Consider the following 20,468-nt stretch of genomic DNA (forward strand, 5'->3'; position numbering starts at 1 on the left):
AGGAAGGGTAGGGGAATTGTACATAGGTCTCATCCCCTTCCCTTCTCTGACACTCCGGAGCAGCCAACGCCACCCGAATACAGGGAGGAAGCGACTGGATGAGAGGGAAAGAGGTGTCATAACTATTATAAAAAGGGAAGGTTGGGGTGGGATTTGGGGGGGTGGGGGGGGGGGGGGGGGGGGAATTAATGCCCACCACATAACAAGAGCTGGAACCTTAATAGTTGTGGTTACAGCAAGCAACCGAGACACACATACACTCTCACACACACTCACAAACACATGCACACACATACACTCTCTCACACACACACTCACAAACACATACACACACATACACTCTCTCACACACACACTCACAAACACATACACACACATACACTCTCACACACACACACTCACAAACACATACACACACACATACACTCACACACACAAACACATGCACACACATACACTCTCTCGCACACACACTCACAAACACACACACATACACTCTCACACACACTCACAAACACATACACACACACATACACTCACACACACACAAACACATGCACACACATACACTCTCTCGCACACACACTCACAAACATACACTCACACACACTCACAAACACATGCACACACATACACTCTCTCGCACACACACTCACACACACACACACACACACATATAAAACAAACATGCAGGTAGTGGTTACGCACCTTGTGGAACTGACGGCTTAAAATCTGCTGGGTCGTTTTGTTTTGTTCACTCCCAAAGCTCATCAATGTCAGGTCGCTGCCCAGAAACTCACATTCCGACAAGCTGTGTGGTTCTCAGGCTGATTTAGGTGCTCGGCGTCAGCGAATAGGCGACTGCAATGAAATGTAAAAAAAAAACTTCTTGAAAGAAAACTTTATGGGATCCAGATCATTTCAGAATTCAGACAGCTGCTCAATCAGTCAGGTGTTTTGCTTTAGTTGGGTTTTGTCGTGTAGAGTCCACTGGGCCAGTGTACAAGCTGGGGAGGGGGAGTCGGATTAGGTACAAAATGAGAATTATATTTTACCTCCGGTGCTCCCAGTGTACCCAGAGGTGTGTGTGAATGGGGAGGGAGGTGAGGTGAGGTCACACACATTACAGAACAGAAACCAGACACAATCCCACCCTGAGCGGACCCTGCACTTGGTAATATTGACCGGTTACCGTTCAAAGCATTCCCCACACTTGCTCTCTCACACAGTTTTCCTGCTTCGTGACAGTTTGATGCGGGGATATACATTCTCGATAATTCTTACATCGGAGTCCCACTTTGCAACATCCCACCCATTGCTCAGTGTTGAGAAGTCACCCGAGGGCAGTGTACGGAGTGAAAGTTTGAAACGTCAAGCGGCGAGATGGGATTTATTTTGCACCATGTCACTCGGTCGGAGAACAATGTGATCACCCTGTACTAACTGTCCCACTGATTTGCAACTGATCGCTGATTATAGCGAACGATATATATTTTTTTTTATAAAAACTATAACTTCATTTTCAACTCTTCTCTTTGGACTTGCCAGAACCTCCCTTTTAGAATTAACTCACCTTCAAAACGCACCGCAAACTAACCTATACTCACACAGGCAGCGGTCCCGATTTTATTTTACAAAAAGCCAGAAGTTGAGGGTTGGCCGCAAAACATGACTGAGAAATATGTCAAAGAGGAACTGGGATAAAATCCCGAGCCCGTTCTCTCGGCCTACTCGCAGTGCAGTGGGTTATTTAGAACTTAATCAGGTAGGGGCACGGAAATCATTTGCAAGTGCAGCTCGCTGGATTTGAATTGAAAGCTCCCCGCCCCCACCCCAAAAAACTATTTTTTTTTGTTTGCTGACATGAAATGCGCAAAGTTGCTATTTTCAGCTGTCAGCTGTAGCGAGTGAGGAAAGCCAATGTTCAGATCAGGACATGAAATAGGTGCACTTGTCCCCCGCCAAGAAAATGGTCGGTACACATTTTTTTTTTCTCTTTCAAAACATATCGAAAGCCTCGTTGAAGATTTCTGTCCTCCGCAAATCAACTGGACTGGACTGAACCGAACGAGTTGCTTCGATCGGAAACGGATTATGGGCAGACAGAAAAATAATCTCGCGTTTGTCCAATTTCGCTCCAACTATTTCTTTCAAGCGCCTGATTTAAAATGTTTGCAAATCTACGTGCACGTTCACACAGGCGGGCTGTCCGGGCTCTGAGCTGGTGTAATGTTCACACCATTGCAAGGATTTCGATGCTTTCTGTAATTACTGATATGTTCGATTCTGAACGGCCTAATCCCTTTCTCCGGCTGAGGGTTGCGTTGACGGTTTAAGAGTTCACATTCCTCAGAATAAATATGTCTATTATTTGCCCCCGGAGTGGGGAAATGGTAACTATGAACTTTGCTTCCCGGGCAGCAGCGCTTCGGAAATTAAATCGGAGCTTTGTAAATCTGAAGCAAGCGGCGTACTGACTTTGAAAGGACGCTGCCTCATATCTGAGCGGTGTTCAGTGACTATATGGGAACGTAGCATTAATCTAACAAAGCAGATCTGTCTTGGATGGGTGGGGGTGAGGCGCAAATACACGTTAGCGAACAAAACCTCCTCCCCCCACATACACACTTTTTGACCCACCGACTGCCAACTGGATCTCAAATTCAAATTACGGACTCTGGGTTGAGATTGAGCGCAGTGGCAAACTATCTCACACACACACACACACCCTCCCTCTCTCCGCTGGAGCCTGAGCTATTTCTAGGCGCTTGTGAGCCTCCATTTCTAAAGCGTGTTATTTATAAGCTGATTGTCATCTCCTGGTCGGGGTAACACGCACACCCGCAACGTGTTTTGCCGCCAGACAGGTGAGGGCAATAGCAGAGAGGGGAGCTCGTCCACCTGGTCTCTGCTGGGCTTGTACTGAAATTGTTTCGGCTGGAACAGGACGGTTGAAATATCTTGCAGCCTGAAGGAAATCACCCTGGGCAATGCGTGAAAGGGAAACGTTAGTTTCGAACAAAAGGGACAAGTAAGGATTTCCTCGATGAGATTCCCAATATTCTGTTGCCGTTCGGGCTAGTCGGACTGGAAAACACGTCAGCGGCAACAGGAATCCGGTTCTGTAAGGGTGCTGATACAATGCAATGACATACAGGGTTATATCCACCAGGCCCTCGTGTTGTCCCCTGCTCTAGTTCCCTTTGATAACTGAACGCTGGCTAAAGCGCTGCGCTCACCCAGAGAGACCCAGTTCGCTCCCCACTGCAAATCCTTCCAAGTGTCCCGTGCAAATCCAACTTATCAAGCGGCAAGGTACGGAACAAGAGAGCGACAACTCTCCCGGTGTCAAGCTGACATGGAATTCTCAATGCGCAGGTAACATCCCAGGCTCCAGCGGCTCTGTCCTCGGATCGACTCCGCGCTCGGGTTGGGGTCGTGGGCTCGCGGGCTGGGGGTGGTGGGTCCTTAAATCCGCAGAAAGATGCTTCTGTCAAACGCCAACACTCAGTCCGCTCACTTGCAGAGGTGATGCTTTTCAGAAAGCGACCTAACTCAGAGACAGGAGTTCCCTCCGCTTTTCAGCGTGTGTATGAAATAAACTCGCATACACCGATCAGAACCCCCTCCCCTCTCCCCCGACCTGGGCTGTGAAACCAGCCCGGGGTAGGGGGGTACCGACTGGAGGACAGATCACCCCTACACTCCTGGGGTGGAGACAGCGACTGCCTGTACAGTTTGTGTGGAGGTGGATAGTTTAGTGAAGGGGGGGGGGGGGTCTCCAGTTGGCTCGGGCTGCGGGGGTTCAGGAGAGGGGAAGGTCAGCTCCCCATCTTCAGCTCTGCAAGGGATTCTCAACTACCCTGCCATCTACCACCACCCCCTCCCCCACACCCCCAAACCAACATTTCCCGATCTGAGAAACATGCAGACTCACGGGGGGCATGGCCATCCGCTCTCCTCTGGGTTCTGAATAGACTTGGAGCGAAATTTCAACATCTCCACATCCTGCCCGAGCAGCCCCCAGCCCACCCCGCCATAAGGTGAGGTACAGGAGCTAATGCATTCCCCAGCTTAAATCTCCATGCACCCCCACCCCACCCCACCCCACCACCCACATCCGCGAACCCGGTTGAACGGGTTTGTTTTTGTTGTAAATCGACCAACTGACCAGGTTTGGTGAGGACAAAAAGCAGCTCTTACCGTGCACTCTCTCCGCCATCCGATCCCCATGCGAGTGAGCAATACCAACGGACTGTGCCCCAGCTTTGGGCAACATGACACTACTCCCCCCTCCCCCGGGCGGCAGGGACAGGGGAGCGAATCTCCGTGCGGTATCTGAAGACCTGAACGGACACACACAGACAGACAGGACGATGGAAACCAGAGACTGGCTTGATTTACAGCTCAGATTGAATACAACGAGGGTGAGCTGAGTGAGTGTGTGTGTGTTTGTTTGTCAGCGTGTGCTGTTGGGACTCATAGCATGCCCCCCGCCCCCGGACCAGACTGGCACCGACTCATTCTCGCCTCCGGCTCAGAGTGTATGCAGAAAGGCTGGCCTGAAGTTACAAATCCTGCACTTCCTCTTCACCCGCGCTTTCCCAGCGACCTGCGGCGCGCAGTCCAATAGGCTCCTTCAGGTCGTCCCAGCGTCAGCCTCAACCAGCCAATAAAGAGGGGCGGTCTGGGCCCAGGAACAGCTCCAATCCCCGCCCCCCCCCCCCCCCCCCCCCCCCCCAGCCTCCACCACCAGGACAATCTCAACATTCCTTCCAGGAACCGGGAGAGAGCGAAGCAACTCACAATCCTAGCCTTACCGGCTCTCCCTACACTTTGTACGCTCTCAGTGCAACCCAGTGTCACATCCCCTTCTGCGTAGGACTTAGGTAACATTGATACTTCTGTCATTTTTCGATGCGCTGCATTTGCCCACTTGAAGTGTTAACCAACTCCATGCGCCAGCAATGTGCAGCCCTAAAGGAGAGTTGGCATTTAAATGGGACACCAATGGCTGGACAATTCAGATCGGCTCTGAAAGGTTAAATTTGCAGCACCCTGCACAGTGTGATCCCACAGCCTGGCGGGACAGCAGTGTGACCTTACTTGCAGCGGAGCATAAGAAACTTGGGGCAGTGGGTGTACAGAGGAAAGGGGTTCATGTCGTGCAGTGGACTCAATAAGCATAATTTTGAGCTAAAAAGTAATTGCATCCGCTACTTCTGAAGAATTTGTGCCACCTCAACCGAGTCTCATTTACCAGCCTTTCGATTTTTGTAACGACCTGTTCACAATTTATTACATAGGTGTGAAACCGAATTGGTTGCGAATACACAACATTGAATCGTATCATGTTTACACACTGAATGCTTGGTTCAGGCGCTATACGTTTGGGTTTTTTTTTTACAGAATCATTAACAGCATAAGTTGAATATAAAGGTAAACAAACTTCCAGCAGCATGCCAATCACAAACTAGTGAGAAATGTCACAATCTTTTACGAAGCGTGCCTGTCCATTTTGGGAAACCAGCGCGTTATTTTGTCCACCTGTAATTCGATTCCGTATACATGCGATTCAAATAACAACGGTCTCCGTCAGCCTGGATTTTCAGAGGGTGAACAGGTCATTTGCGGCTCCATTGAGGTAGTTTGGTATCGGTCGTTTCGGCTCTGTGTAATTCTGTTAAAACTAACCTCAGGTTACCCGCAGGTTTTCACCAGCCACCTTATTCATGATTTATTGAAATATTAATCCTTCACTTTATCGAGTGCGATTGAGCATTTTGGTTTAGGAAACGAAGCCTTTTTTTTTATTAACCGCTTGGTTTTGCAGGTTAGGCGAGTGGGCCATGCTAAATTGCCCGTAGACTTAGGTGAGGGGGTAAATGTAGGGGAATGGGGTCTGGGTGGCTTGCTCTATGGAGGGTCGGTGTGGACTTGTTGGGCCGAAGGGTCTGTTTCCAAACTGTAAGTAATCTAATCTAAGTTTTGATTAGGAGGCGAACCCCCTGCACAATGTATTCGATGCTGCGTATTTTAATAAGTTATTTCCTTAAATGCTTGAGTAGAGGATGAAGACAGCGTGCTCAACAGACAACTTCCTGGCTCAGTTAACTCAACTGCAGCGACCTCTCTTACCGGAGCTGAGTGGTGATGCTGGAGATGTGGGATAAGAGGTGCAGTGGAAAAGTAGACACATAGCTCCCCTTGATGTGCACCGCTGGTCAAGAACACTGAGTGGCAAGCACGAAGCTCTCCAACCCAACAAAAAGCCCCCGATGCAAAGTTCTGGGACATTGCAGAATCAAAGTGTAATTTTAATCTGTTTTGACAGGAGACCTGCTTCGAAATTTCAACAAACTCACATCCAACAGTCGCTCACATCTGCTGTCTGCTAACTCCGCCGCGCATGTAACACTAGCCGCAGCGAAGTGGCCCATTTTAAACTCACGTTGTCCCTTTGAAAAGCGACGGTCATTAATATCGCCCGGCTATTCTTTCTCCGGCCTCTGACAGCTCACATACTTCGAAAGGTCTCTCTCCGTTTGCGGCCAATACATTACATCCAACTCTCGGGAATCTCCCAAACAGATCCAGCCGAGCCAGGAGTAAAAGGCGGCGCAAAAGTTGAATTATTATGACCTACTCGCCTCTCTCCTGGGCTGAGGCAGTTCGTGTTTATATTTCACTTATCAGCCCTTTTTTTCTCTCGACCTGATAAATATATCTAAATAATGGAAATGCAGGAGCTGAACGGCGAGGATAACAGCTATTGAGGGAATCCCAGTCCTCATTTCATCAGGATGCATTTAAACAGATTGCGGGGCAAGTTTGTGTAAATTACTGCACTGGGAAACCATCTAACTTCAGGAATGTCATCTGTCATTCGTCTGTCTATCTGTTAACGATATATTCTTCTAACAGCCTGTCAATCTAACCAACTGTGCACCCATTAATAAAGCAAGAACACATCCCACCAAGATAGTTGCATGATCTAGTTATTAATCCTGTTCCCCGGCTGTGTTCGATCAGTATTTTATTAGTGCGGTGGTATTCGTGAACAGGGCCACACGTGCTGAAACAGATAGCTCTCTCTATTTTTAATTCCTGGCTGCTGAATGCTCTTTCTCTGGCGTTTGATTTCCCTACAATGCACCGATTCGGTAAATTTACGTTTGCTGTTTGCTTCCGAAAGGTGAACAAATCGAAACAATGTCCTGAGCACCTTGTGGCAATCCGCCCTGGCATCGTTGCCCCGAAATGTGGGCATGAAGTACCTTTTCCTGCTGTGCAAAAGCTTCCTGCACATCTTCCAGTGAGGAACGGGGCTGTGAAGTGCTTTAGCGCGAACAAACCAAACTGGCCACGGAACACCTTGAGGAAGACCCGGCCCGGTGCTGGGATGTACATTATCAATTCCCTTTAGGCTCCTGAACCCGCCACAAATCAGACCATGTGCCCTGATACAATCTCTTTCGCCCGTTGTCAGGACTTACCGTGGGTTTCATGTTATCGGGGGCACTGGCATCCCACATTGTTTATCCTCTAGGATTGCCTTCAACGAATATTTCAAAGCACCCGGAGTTAACATTGGGGCGATAAAGACAAAACCGTTCAGCTTCCAGTGCCCAGCTTGGAAATGGCATCGGAAATGGCAGCCTCCCTGGCACTACGCAGGAGATGCCCACATCCGGAGCCAGGTGGTAAATCCTTGGAGAGTGGGGAGCGCTGGCATCGGCACATCTGGGCGGACAAGGTGGTTTGAACCCCCCCGGGGGATGTTGACCATGCCCGCAGGGGCTGGCACCTCCCTTTGGCCCTTATGTGGTGACACCCTGAGCCCATTCAAAGGGTGGCTTTGCCAGCGCGGGGTGTGCCCCTGCTCCAGGACACGCGACATTCAGGCAGAGCTTTCTCACGGTTCACCTCTCCCTGAAAAAAACAGAAGCTAACCCCCAGGATGAGGAGTGGTGGGGGTGGGGTGGGGGGGTTGAGGGGGCTGGGGCAGAGCTCGGCCAAATCTCTGAACAGGCCCCAGGAGCTCGGCTCAGGGGCGGGGAATGCTGCGGCTCCCCATGGGCCTCCTTCGGGAGTCCCTATCCACCGGCAGGACATTACTGACGGGCTGTCTGAGTTTGTGACCCCAACCATCTCTCAGTTCCCCCAGCACAGACTGGTGTCTGTGTGTTTCTCTGTGTGTGTCTGTGTGTGTGTCGGTGTGTGTGTTTCTCTGTGTATGTGTTTCTGTGTGTGTCTGTGTTTCTGTGTGTGTGTCTGTGTGTATGTCTCTGTGTGTGTGGGTGTGTCTCTGTGTGTGGTGTGTCTCTCTGTGTGAGGGTGTTTCTCTGTGTGTGGGTGTGTGTGTCTGTGTGATTGTGGATGTGTGTGTGTCTGTGTGTGTGGGTGTGTCTGTGTGTGTGTGTCTGTGTGTGTGTCTGTGTGATTGTGGATGTGTGTGTCTGTGTGTGTGGGTGTGTCTGTGTGTGTGGGTGTGTTTCTGTGTATGTGTGGGTGTGTGTGTCTGTGTGTGGATGTGTGTGTGTCTGTCTGTATGTGTGTGTGTGTGGGTGTGTCTCTGTGTTTGGGTGGGTGTGTCTCTGTGTGGGTGGGTAGGTGTGTCTCTGTGTGTGTTTGTGTGTGTCTGTCTGTCTGTGTGTGTGGGTGTGTCTCTGTGTGTGTGGGTGGGTGTGTATCTGTGTGGGTGGGTGTGTCTGTGTGTGTGGGTGTGTGTCTCTGTGTGTGTGGGTGTGTATCTGTGTGTGTGAGGGTGTGTCTGTGTGTGAGTGTCGGTGTGTCTCTGTGTGCGTGGGTGTGTGTGTCTATGTGTGTGTGCGCGGGTGTGTCTCTGTGTGTGTCGGTGTGTGTCTCTGTGTGTGTGGGTGTGTATCTGTGTGTGAGGGTGTGTCTCTGTGTGTGTGTCGGTGTGTCTCTGTGTGCGTGGGTGTGTGTCTATGTGTGTGTGTGGGTGTGAATCTGTGTGCGCGCGGGTGTGTCTCTGTGTGCGTGGGTGTGTGTCTATGTGTGTGTGTGGGTGTGTCTATGTGTGTGTGAGGGTGTGTGTCTATGTGTGTGTGTGGGTGTGTATCTGTGTGCGTGGGTGTGTGTGTCAATGTGTGTGTGTGTGGGCGTGTATCTGTGTGTGTGAGGGTGTGTCTCTGTGTGTGTCGGTGTGTCTCTGTGCGTGGGTGTGTGTGTGTCTATGTGTGAGTGTGTGGGTGTGTATCTGTGTGTGTTTGTGAGAGAGACAGACAGAGCTTCCAGCCAACCCTCAACATACTGGAGTTCCCCCTGTCAGTCTGAACAGATGTGGTGCAACTTAACTGGGAGACCTGGGCGCTGTGGTGCCGGAGGAACGGCCACTGGCACACGGTTGACTGGCAGCCTGACCCTCTGGAATGGCCAACCTCAAGCAGGAAGCCAGCACAGGCGCCGTCTTTGGAAGGAGAAGGCGCAGGGGCTCAGACCTTCCCCGAGCCTGGAATTGACATCTCATTCCAGACGTGGGGAGGCCGCGATGCGTGTGGCTGGTCGGACCGTGCTCTGCCTTCTCAGTGAGCGGCAATGACCCGGGGGCACGCCATCAGCCGCTGGCCTTTGGTTAGAAAAGGTGGGAAATTGGCGACCCGCTCCAGCCCCAGCCCCAGCCCCAGCATGGCCACATGATGGTGCACAGGTCGATAAGCAGGACCTGCCTGAGACTGACAAGCTAACTAGATAAACAACGCTGTTCAGATAATGGCAGGCCAATGATTAACCAGCAGAGCAGGAGTGAGCGCCTCCGGCTCAGCACTAGACTTGTTCCCGCTGCTCACCGAGAGCCGCCATTACATTGGGTAAGTACCTGACCAACTTTGGTCCGGCATCTGTAAACGGTAGCTTTTGTGATTCAAACTCTTGGTGTCATTAGCAGTTCACTCTGTGAACTGTAGGCTGTCAGACTTGAATCGGGTTACACGTTTCTTTGCAGATTGGTGCTAGCCACTTTCAGACACACTTGTTCAGTCACAGAAACATTACTGGACATCTTGGGTATAGTAAATATACACTGACTGTAGCAGAAGGGGTTAAGGCTGTGTGTGTGTGATAAGCTAATAAGACAAGCCTACTTCGCACGAACGGATGCAATGTCACATCTCGCAGCCTCATGGCAAGATGAAGCCACAGGAAGATGTTCCTTAAATGGAGTTCATGTTTTGCAGACTCTCTTAAGTATTAACGCAGCAGGACCAAACATGTATGGTGGCAGCGATGAAGGGAGCATGTAGAAATGTCTCTGCTATTACCAGAAACATACAAGCAAGTCACAGGTCCCAGTCAACAAAAGCATGGCTGAATTGGTGTGGAACATTTATCAGGTATGGAACTCCGCTGAAAAGCCAAGCAGTGAGCAGGTCACTACAATGTTGGTATGCAATAATTAATTGTATAGATGATATACTAAGAAGTAACATCATTGAGCACGCCAAATATAATAACCATACCCAGCTGCAAGGGACAAATATTAAGACTTTTGTCAATGATCTGTACAGAGATGCAGAGAACTGTGAGTTTGGCAGTTTAAAGAGATGAACTAACTAGGGACAAAATTGTTTTTGAAGTCTTGGATGAAGTGTGCAGTTGAGCGATGATCTAACCTTAACAAAGACAACTCAACAAAGCAGACAACCTGAGTTCAGAAAGCAAAATTGGCTGAGCATTTGGGGTGACAGGGAAAACTATTTCCCAATAAAAACTGGCACATTGGCTTACATTATGTTTAAAAACAAAGGAATTATTATACGCAAACAAGGAGGCGTGGCGAGTGTCCATTAACTGCCCCAGCTAACTTATTGGAGTGGCTGGAAAAAAAGGCATCAGTGTGAAAATTGCTTTGCCAAAGGGACTGAATACCAGTTTTGCAAAAGGGTCACTTCCAAATTGTATATTGCAGCAATAAGCAGAATAAGCATTATATAATGAACAAAAAAGAGAAGTCCTGAAAGATGATAAAGTCAAAGAAAGAGAAAATTTTAATGATATTGAGGAGGCTTTCTTTGGAGAGATCCAGGAATCAAGCAGAAGTTCCTGGAGTGGATGTAGGTTTGCTCGCTGAGCTGGAAGGTTCATTTTCAGATGTTTTGTCACCATACTAAATAACATCTTTAGTGAGCTCACCTGCATCCAGAACCTCAACCTGAGCTACAAATTTCTCAAAACTCACTAGTTCCTGGAGTGCTGATATCCTAGTACAGGAGAACAAGACATATATTATATTTGACACAGGTGTGGCAGTTTTGGATCTTTCTGATACTGAACTGTGGTTGGAGAAAGGATTCCTTCAGCCATCAGATATAAGAGTACATGGGCTGCAGCTATAAAACCCAAGGTCACATGACAAGCGAATACAACCCTTCAAAATCGGGAGTGAAAATTTATTAAACCTTGCATATGTGATCCTACACCAGAGTTGTTCAATCTTAAACAGGAAAGCCTGTGCTGACGTATGTCTAGTTTGCAGAGCAGGAGAGCTGGAAGCTGAAAGGATTAGTTTAAAACCTTCAGAGTTGAATTTCTGGCAGTTGCACAGGAATCTGAAAGGGGAAGACAGCATGCTCCATCACTCCATGTCCTAAAACAAAGCCAGTAGTTCCTGTCTACACCCAGAAAAAATGCCTCAATCCACTCTTGCCAAAGTTAAAGAAGGAAATTGACTATATGTTGAAGCAGTGAGTTATTTTGTCAGTGTCAGAACTAATAAGACGGTGCTTGGTGGTAGTACCAGTACCAAAACAGATCTGTCAGAACCAGTGTAGATCTTCACAACTGAACAAAGTAGTCAAACACAACATTCATTCAGTACTGTCTGTGGAAGTTTTTTTCCTGACAGGTTACTCTTCAGTATTCCCCTCTCTTTAAGAGAGGCCATGGCTTAGTGGTGCTATGCAGGTAATGTTTGGGGAACTCAGTTTGAATCTCACCATGACAGATGGTGGAATTTGAATTCGATAATAATTTGGAAATGAGAGCTTTATGATGACCATCAAAATATTGTAGATTGACAAGAAAACCCATCTGGTTCATTAATGTCCTTGAGGGGAGGAAATCTGCTATCCTTACCTGGTCAGACCTACACATGATTCCAGACCCTCAACAATGTGGCTGACACTTAACTGCCCTGTGGGCTAGTAGGGATGGGCAATAAATGCTGACCCAGCCAATCATAGTGGATACTTAAAAAAAGTATCACATCAGCATCAGAAATCTTCCAGAGAAAAGTGTCAAGGAGAACTGGATGGAATTGTATGTCACTTAATCTGATGTCCTGATCCCTTGGACATAACATGACACCACAGTATGAGATGTGTTCCAAAACTGACAAGAAGCAGGGCATACACTCAACAACAAATACAAATTCTCTTAGTCAAGTTCCTTCAGCATATTGAGGATTCATCTAGGGTCAGAGTTGATCCACTGAAGACAAGAGCAACCAAGAAGTTTCAAGCTTCTTGGAATATGTCTGTGATTTAAAGATTCATGGATAATATAAGCCCAGTTAAAAGTTATTCCTCGATCTATCTCATCAATGAGCCACTGTGTCCATAGTTATAAGACAATGCATGATGCTGGGAGGAAGCACAACTGAAGAGTTTTGAAAAAAAATCAAAGAGATGTTGATATCATCCAATATTTTAGCACATTAAGACTCAGAGATACTAACTATCTTACCCTCAGATGCATCTTCTCCAGAACTAGAAGCACTACTCTTTCAAATAATGGTGGATGGAAAGTGAAATTTGGTTTACTATACATGCTCCTCACTGGTAAAGACTGAACAGAGCTATCCAGTGACAGAGAAACAAAAAATATTAGCAGCTACATGGACTTGTGGACAGTTTGTAAATTACATTCTTGGTCTTCATTTTGTGATAGAAACTGACCACAAATTCTCAGTAACACACTTAAACTCTAAGGAGGGAGCAAAATGCCACCATAGGCACAATGATGATACTGAGGATGATAAGATTTGATGCAAAAGCAGAATTTGTGCCTGCAAAAGAGTAGACAACACCAGGTGCCTTGGCCTTTATCCTTTTGGCAAGATGTGAACAAGATAATGTAGATTTCATTGAAAAAGTAGAAATGTTTATATCAGTAAGAACTAGCAACAACTCACTGACCGAAAGAAATCATTGTTGCACAGGACTTTAAACTTAGGTGAGAGAATACCGTGTCGAAGGAGGCCTGTACACATGCCACCCAACCTTGTTCTCAGTCAGAACCTGAAAAGAAAGAACCCATTGGTGAATAATTTATTCATCTCTTTCCAGTAATTTGTCATTTCAAGAAATCTAAGGCTCTAAACACTGCAACAATTGGGTGAAGGATATCTGTGTCTCATAATGCCAAGCAAGACCAAGTTATTCTCCTTGGTGACCAGGCCTTTCAAAACAATTAAAAGAGTTCTTTTCAAGCAGTATTATTTGTACTATGCGCCATTAGGAGACAAAATAACTATTGATATCATCATCCTTTCCATCATTCCATGATGCACATTACCCATGTGCATCATCTTGAGATAGTCCTCTTCAAAACAGAGAAGAAAAATGTTCTTGATCATAGGAAACTACTGTTCCAGTTAGCTAGATGTCAAGCAATTGTAGGCTCACAAATCGGAAGCAGGGATTACATCCATGGAGACGACCTTTGCAACACAATGGACCCCATTTTGTCAGTGGGTAATTAATAGAGTTTACAGCATCATATGGATTTGTCTATGCTACCAGTTCACTAACATATCCTCAAGCCAATTGTGAAGCTAAAAGAGGAATGTATACAGCGAAAGCATTGAGAAAAAAGCACTCAGATTTCACTTCAGAAACTATCATTCAGCCCCACTCAAAAATGGTTTCTGTCCGTATGGACTCCGCATGGGAAGAAGACAGAGAATTGAACTTCATACTCACCCATAGACATCCATGATGTTTGTAATAGATGATAATTTGATTTAAAAAAGCAAAGGACAAAGAGGATGAGTAACCATTCCAATCAGATATGGAAATTTGATAAACATCGCAAAACACAGAGCCTATCACCTCCATCTGGGACTGCGTTCTTGATTTGAGTTGAAAATGTGTTGTTGGAAAAGCGCAGCAGGTCAGGTAGCATCCAGGGAACAGGAGAATCGACGTTTCGGGCATAAGCCCTTCTTCAGGAATCCCTTCTTGATTTGAGTCCAAACCCATGGATAAATGGTGGAGCTGACACCATATTCACAGTTATATCCCATTCCAAACAAAAATAGTGCATAGAACAGAACAGGCATGCGCATGTTTCCACATAGAAGCAACTTTCTACGCAATGAAAATAGCCATTAACATAGTCAAACAGACCAGAGCTGCTCCATTCATCTGCAGATCGAGAACAAAATCTGATTGCTGAACTCAACTCATCTGTCAATTCTCTTTCTGTCCAACAGACTTGAAAAAGACTGAATATTCCAATCCCCACCAAAGAATTTGCGACCATGTTCAGGGAGAGATATGAAACTGCCACAGTGTTGGCTCTATAAAGAAATGAAAGTCAGGGTCTTGGAGGAGATTTAATATAAGAGGTTAAATCTGATGAGACTTCATCACAAAATGAAGCCACAATAAAATGTGTCTTAATAAAATTAATATTCTTTGTACCTCAGCAAATTATGTAAATACTCCATGTATTATCACAATGCAACCATATTATTATAATTACCTGCTTAATTTTTCAGTCAATAGTATTATGAGGTGGATTTCACTAAGAGAATGCTGTTAGACTAAGATGAAGGGGATCAGTAGTGTGACCATATCACATGCTGTGTCAATATATCAGTTGTCCCATATTTCTATTTTAACTGAAATCTGAGAATGTTGTTGTTGAGTGAAGTGTTGACATGAGGAATATAGCAAGGTATCCAAAAATGTCCCTTAGCATGACTCCTAAAATCTAGTATTGATAAAGTCCTGGACCAGATTGGTATTCTCTTGCCCTTTTTTGGCATTTATCTGAAAAACATTATCCATGTACAGGGAATGGGGAAGTGGGGGGAAAAAATAATGCTCATTTTAATTGCTAAGTATTGTGGACTGGAAATATTCCCAGGCATTGACTTGGCTTTAGTTGTATTGATCATTCCATATTCATTCACTAAGGTTTAGTTATACATTAAATGAAAAGTACATTACTGCCATTGTTCTGTCAAGAGAAAATGTTACTAACCTTTAAAACATCAAACATGTTACAAAAATGCCATGGCTAACTTTAGTATACATTTTGTTTTGTTCTGTTTGTTTCAATATTGTTTAAATTCAGACAGCTACACATTATTATTAAATGAATTATCCAGATTTCTTTCAGTGCTGTCTCAATTGGGTACTTGTTTTTGAATGTGTGTGTTGAAATGATGAGTGCTGATGATGACACTGGGAAAATTGACTATGAGGAGTTGCTGAGCCAAACAGTGCAAGAACATGCACAGTTTAGCAAATACTAAAACACTTTGGATTATTACAAACATTCCACCAAACCAGTGTCTTCTGTAGAACATATATAAGGCATACTTGACCAAATAATCCTTCTGTAAAGCCTTTCCAATGCACCCATGCTTAAAAACTAACTGTTACATTGTACATCAGAGTCAGGTAAGTCTCCTTGGTGTAGTAGTTTCCTGCAGCCCAGAGATCATACATGCAGAGCATATTTAGTTAGTCTTGTCAGTATTTGTCTTAAAGGAACAAAGGAAAACAGTTTAACCATCCAGTCTTCTATAAATAGCAAGTGATGGCCTTCCCAGTACAAAAGCTAACTGGCTGTTGAATATCTTTGGTGTTTTTGGCTTAAGTCTTACTTAGTAAACTATTTCAGGTATTTTTCATGTTATTTGATGAGCTGTTCCCCATGTTAGTCCTAAACTTGCTTAATACCTATTTGTGTCCATTTCCCTTTACCCTAGAGTCATGGCTTTTCTTCAAACTGCAATAACGTTACTTTCCCTTCTAGTTCCATTTGATATATCTCTATAAAACTTTGCTTCTTTAACTTCTTTCAAGTCTGAACAACATGTGTATATTTCAAAACTGAATCCACTGACACAAGAGCTTTGAAGCATTGCCATGTTATATTGCTGCAAGAAGTTTTAACCTGTGTCTCTGGAATTCCTCATTTACTTCTCAGAGGAATTCCTTAATTAGTTGTCATAAGTAGCTTAATCCTGACTGTTATATTTTTTAGTCTTTGTACCCTTCAGCTTCGGCCGTAGCAGTGATACACTTCAGGCAGGATGTCAAGAGAATGGCAGAAGAGATTTACTAGAATGAGTTCAGAGGTCATAGAGACCTATGTCATAGAGATGACAGCACAGAAACACTCTTCAGTCCAACTCGTCCATGTCAGCCAGATATCTTAACCTAACCTATTCCCATTTTCCAGCACTTGGCTCATATCCCACTAAACCCTTCCTATTCATATATCCATCCAGATGCCTTTTCCATACACGTACCGTCCTATGTGTGAAAACTTTGCCCCTTAGGTCCCTTTTCTATCTTTCCCCTCTCACCCTAAAACTATGCCCTCTAGTTCTGAATTCCCCCACCCCAAGGAAAGTATCTTGTCTATTTACCCTATCCATGCCATTCATGATTTTATAAACTTCTATAAGGTCACCCCTCAGCCCCCGACTCTCCAGGGAAAACAGGTCTGAGACTTTAGGAACATGGAGAGATAACAGAAACTGAGGTTGTTCTCCTTTGATTGAAAGAGCTTGAGAGGAGATATGTTCAGTAAGTTCAATAATGAATAGTTTCAACAGAGTATATAAAAATAAACTGATTCCATTGGAAGATAGTCCATTAATGAGGAGGTCCATTTAACTTGAAGGTTATTGGCAGAGGAGGAGCTTTTATTTAAGCAGGATGTTTTTTATGAAATGGAATGCGTTACCTGAAAATTCAAACAGATTAAGTATAGCTTCAAATTAGAATTTTGGAAATATTCAAAGGAGAAAAATTACAGATGTGTAAGGAAAGGGCAAGGAATTGGAACTAATTGGATAGCTCTTTCTAACAAACAGCAGAGACACAATGGACTGAATGTTCTCCTTTTGTCTTCATCCTGGCCTTGAGGCATGGGTTTTTTTTAGATTATATTAGATTACTTACAGTGTGGAAACAGGCCCTTCGGCCCAACAAGTCCATACCGACCCGCCGAAGCGCAACCCACCCATACCCCTACATTTACCCCTAACCTAACACCACAGGCAATTTAGCATGGCCAATTCACCTGACCTGCACATCTTTGGACTGTCGGAGGAAACCGGAGCACCCGGAGGAAACCCACGCAGACATGGGGAGAACGTGCAAACTCCACACAGTCAGTCGCCTGAGGCGGGAATTGAACCCGGTACTCTGGCGCTGTGAGGCAGCAGTGTTAACCACTGTGCCACCGTGCCGCCCACAGTAATGCCACTGTGATAATGAATAGCAAATCCAATGTGATAAGTTTTTCTTTGTTTCTGGAATTTATCCTATGTCTCCATAATGTCTCTCCACAGTTTATGAATGTGGTAGAACATCACATCAAAATTCACCTGAAGTTTAATTTATAAAGTAAATTTCCCAAACAAAAATGAGTAATTAAATAATCTAACTGATATATAGTACAATATAGTAGAAAGTCTATTATCTGATCCCCGAACTGAAGAAAAAGCTATGTAATGCTAAGCCATTCTTTTATATCTAATGTTGATAAATGTAGCACTTTCCTTTTGTGTAATCTTTACCAACTACAAGAGTTATGCTAATGTATTGTATCTGTTCCTGTGAAGATTTCAATGGGTTCAAGAATCCCCCATTGTCCAACTGTTCACTGTGTTTTCAGTCTTTGTTAAAAACCACAGGACACCAGGTTATAGTCCAACAGTTTATTTGGAAGCACTAGATTTCAGAGCACTGTTCCTTCATCAGGTGGTTGATGAAGAAGCAGCACTCCGAAAACTAGTGCTTCCAAATAAACCTGTTGGACTATAACCAGTGTTGTGTAATTTTTAACTTTGTATGCCCTAGTCTGACACCAGAACCTCCAAATCATGACTTTTCAGTCTTCATTTTTTTAACATTTGGATCCAAGAAACTGAAGAAGTTTGACCTTGTCTAAAAGTGGCTTGGTTCCTCCTTTCTAATCTAGAGCTCAAAACCTGACCTGAACAATGTTCGCTAGATATTGCAAGGGCATGGATTTGTGTTGTTTCAAAACCATGGGTGGCTTTAGACTGGCTTGAAAGGGACAACCATGAAAGCACACAAGCCACACCTTAGTCACATCTTTCATTTAAAAAACATGTTTCTTTGCTTATATTTACGATATAATTTCAGTGTCCAATAGTCAGCGCCCAGGCCTTTTTGATGTGCTTGCTAAGGTTCTAGTCGATCAGAGATGATTGCGGTGTTTAAGATGAGGCTCCAGAGGAACACAAACTTGCATTTCTATAGTGCCATTTGTGTTACAAATTGATCCACAAAGCTTCAGAGGGAGATATTAGGACAGATATGACCCTGTGAATTCAGAGCACGGTTAGGCTGTTTGGTCAGATCCTGGCAGATCTGATAGTTTCTCTCCTACCCACTATACCTTTTGATTCCTTGTCGGTCAGAGTCTACCTAACACAACCTTGAAAAAATATTCAGCAACCCTGTCTCCACGGCTGTCTGTGGAAGAAAATCCCAAAGAGATCTTCTGAGAGAGAAAATAAATCCCCAGCTCCATTTTCAGTGTGACATTTCTTATTCTGAAACTGTGTGCCTTAATTATGGTCCCTCCTATAAGGACAAATATCCTATCAGAATTCACCCTGTCAAGAATCCACAAGATGTTTCTTGTTTCAATAAAATCACTTCTCATTCTCATTGTAAACACCAATGGATATGAGCCCAATCTTTCTTTGTTGGACAACCCCTTTATTAGATGAATCAGCCCAGTGAACCTTCACTGAAGTGCTTCTAACACAACTATATCCTTTTTTTTAAATAGGAAGACCAAAGCTGTTCACAGGAAGCCGGATGTGGTGTGTTCAAGTGTCGCAAAAGCTTTCCTATTATAATACTCTATTCCCTTTGCAATAAATTTCAACATTCCTTCTATTTTTCTAATCATTTTCTGTACCTACAAACTAACATTTTATGGTTCATGTACCAGGACACCCAGATCCCTCTGTACCTTAGAGTTCTGCAGTTTGTCTCCATTTAAATAATAATACCCATTTAAATTATGTTCTTCTTGCCAAAGTGGATAAGTTCACATTTCCAACATTATACTCTATTTACAAAGTTGTTGCCAAATTGCTTATGTGTCTTTATGACTTTTTCTCAACCACTCTCCTACCAAAAGCTTGGTGGAATGCTTTGTCAAAGAAGTCTGCTTTAAGTTCATCTTAAAAGAGGATAGAGAGGTAAAGAGATTTGTGAGGGACTTCCAGCACTAAAGCGCAGAACAGACCAGAATGAGAAGCGTAGAAAGCTCTTGAAGACAATCTCCTGATGTAGTTGAAGAAATAGAAAAAGTGGAGACTTGGGAGGGATTTAATACCAAAGATTAAAATTTTAACTTTGAGTGGTTGCCAGATCAGAATCCATTGTCGGTCACCAAGCTCAGGGACCAATTATGAAACAGGCTCTAGGAAAAGCCAAGTCTAACAGTTATGGATGAGAGTTTCAGCAAAATGTATGGTGGCATTGTGGAGTTGCACTATGATATGGAAGATGTGGAATCGGAAGCTCAACTAGTTATCAAATATGAAACCAATGATGCCAATGTTCAGCCATTGACAGTTATCAGGGAGAAGAGTGGAGCAAATGGTTAAGGAGTGGAGTTGAAGGAGACTGAAGACAATGGTTTCTGTCTTTCCAATATTCAATTAGAGAATGTCAGATAAGGAGTTTTACAGATCAGAGACAGTGGAAAGTTGGTGAGGGATGGTATTGAGGTAGAGCTGAGGGTTGGTCAACAGCTTGACTTTGTGCTTTTGGATCGATGGACACAAGAGATAAACGTATGAAAGGGAAGATAAATCATTGAAAGTGATCCTCTGGTTTCTACTGAATAGAAAATAAAACAGGCATGTGTGATCATACCTAACTGAACGACAGTGGAGAGGTATTGGTGGAACATGGTGTGATCAACCATGTTGAAGATTACAGACACAACAAGAAACATAGAAAATAGGAGCAGGAATAGGCCATTCAGCTTTTCGAGTCTGCTGCCCCATTGGTTATGCTTATTATCCAACTCAATACCTGCTCTTGCTTTTCTCCCATATCCTTTGACCCCTGTAGTCCCAAGTGCTATATCCAACTCCATCTTGAAATCAGACAATGGTTTGACCCCAACTGCTTTCTCTGGTAGTGAATTCCACAGGTTGACCGCTTTCTGGTTGTAGAAATTGCTCCTCATCTCAGAAGGATGAG

General features: G+C 44.7%; 2 protein-coding genes across 11 annotated transcripts in view; one reads left to right on the forward strand and one right to left on the reverse strand.

Moving 5' to 3' along the window:
* The window catches only part of nr5a2 (nuclear receptor subfamily 5, group A, member 2), a 348,147-nt gene extending 343,688 nt beyond the window's left edge, over nt 1–4,459 (reverse strand). The window contains exons 1-2 of one of the 2 annotated variants that reach the window (XM_043699748.2): nt 3,240–3,352; nt 709–861 (exon numbers count right to left, since the gene is read on the reverse strand). Coding sequence is in view for 1 of the 2 variants with exons in the window: in XM_087990806.1 (XP_087846932.1) it covers nt 4,204–4,279 (76 nt within the window). In the remaining variant the exon portion in view is untranslated. Of the gene's footprint in view, nt 1–708; nt 862–3,239; nt 3,353–4,203 lie in introns of those variants that run through there. The other variant, XM_087990806.1, reaches the window with a different exon arrangement.
* Nucleotides 4,460–9,190: 4,731 nt separating this feature from the next.
* Nucleotides 9,191–20,468, forward strand: part of LOC148149165 (uncharacterized) — a 213,908-nt gene continuing 202,630 nt past the window's right edge. For 7 of the 9 annotated variants that reach the window (XR_015758177.1, XR_015758180.1, XR_015758181.1 and 4 more), the window contains exon 1: nt 9,845–10,355. Coding sequence is in view for 3 of the 9 variants with exons in the window: in XM_087990807.1 (XP_087846933.1) it covers nt 10,326–10,355 (30 nt within the window). In the remaining 6 variants the exon portion in view is untranslated. The other 2 variants (XM_087990808.1, XR_015758179.1) reach the window with 2 other exon arrangements.

The sequence above is a fragment of the Chiloscyllium plagiosum genome, unplaced genomic scaffold, assembly GCF_037043375.1.
Source record: "Chiloscyllium plagiosum isolate Xiang-an unplaced genomic scaffold, Cpla_swu_hap1 HiC_scaffold_9, whole genome shotgun sequence".
NCBI lineage: Eukaryota > Metazoa > Chordata > Chondrichthyes > Orectolobiformes > Hemiscylliidae > Chiloscyllium > Chiloscyllium plagiosum.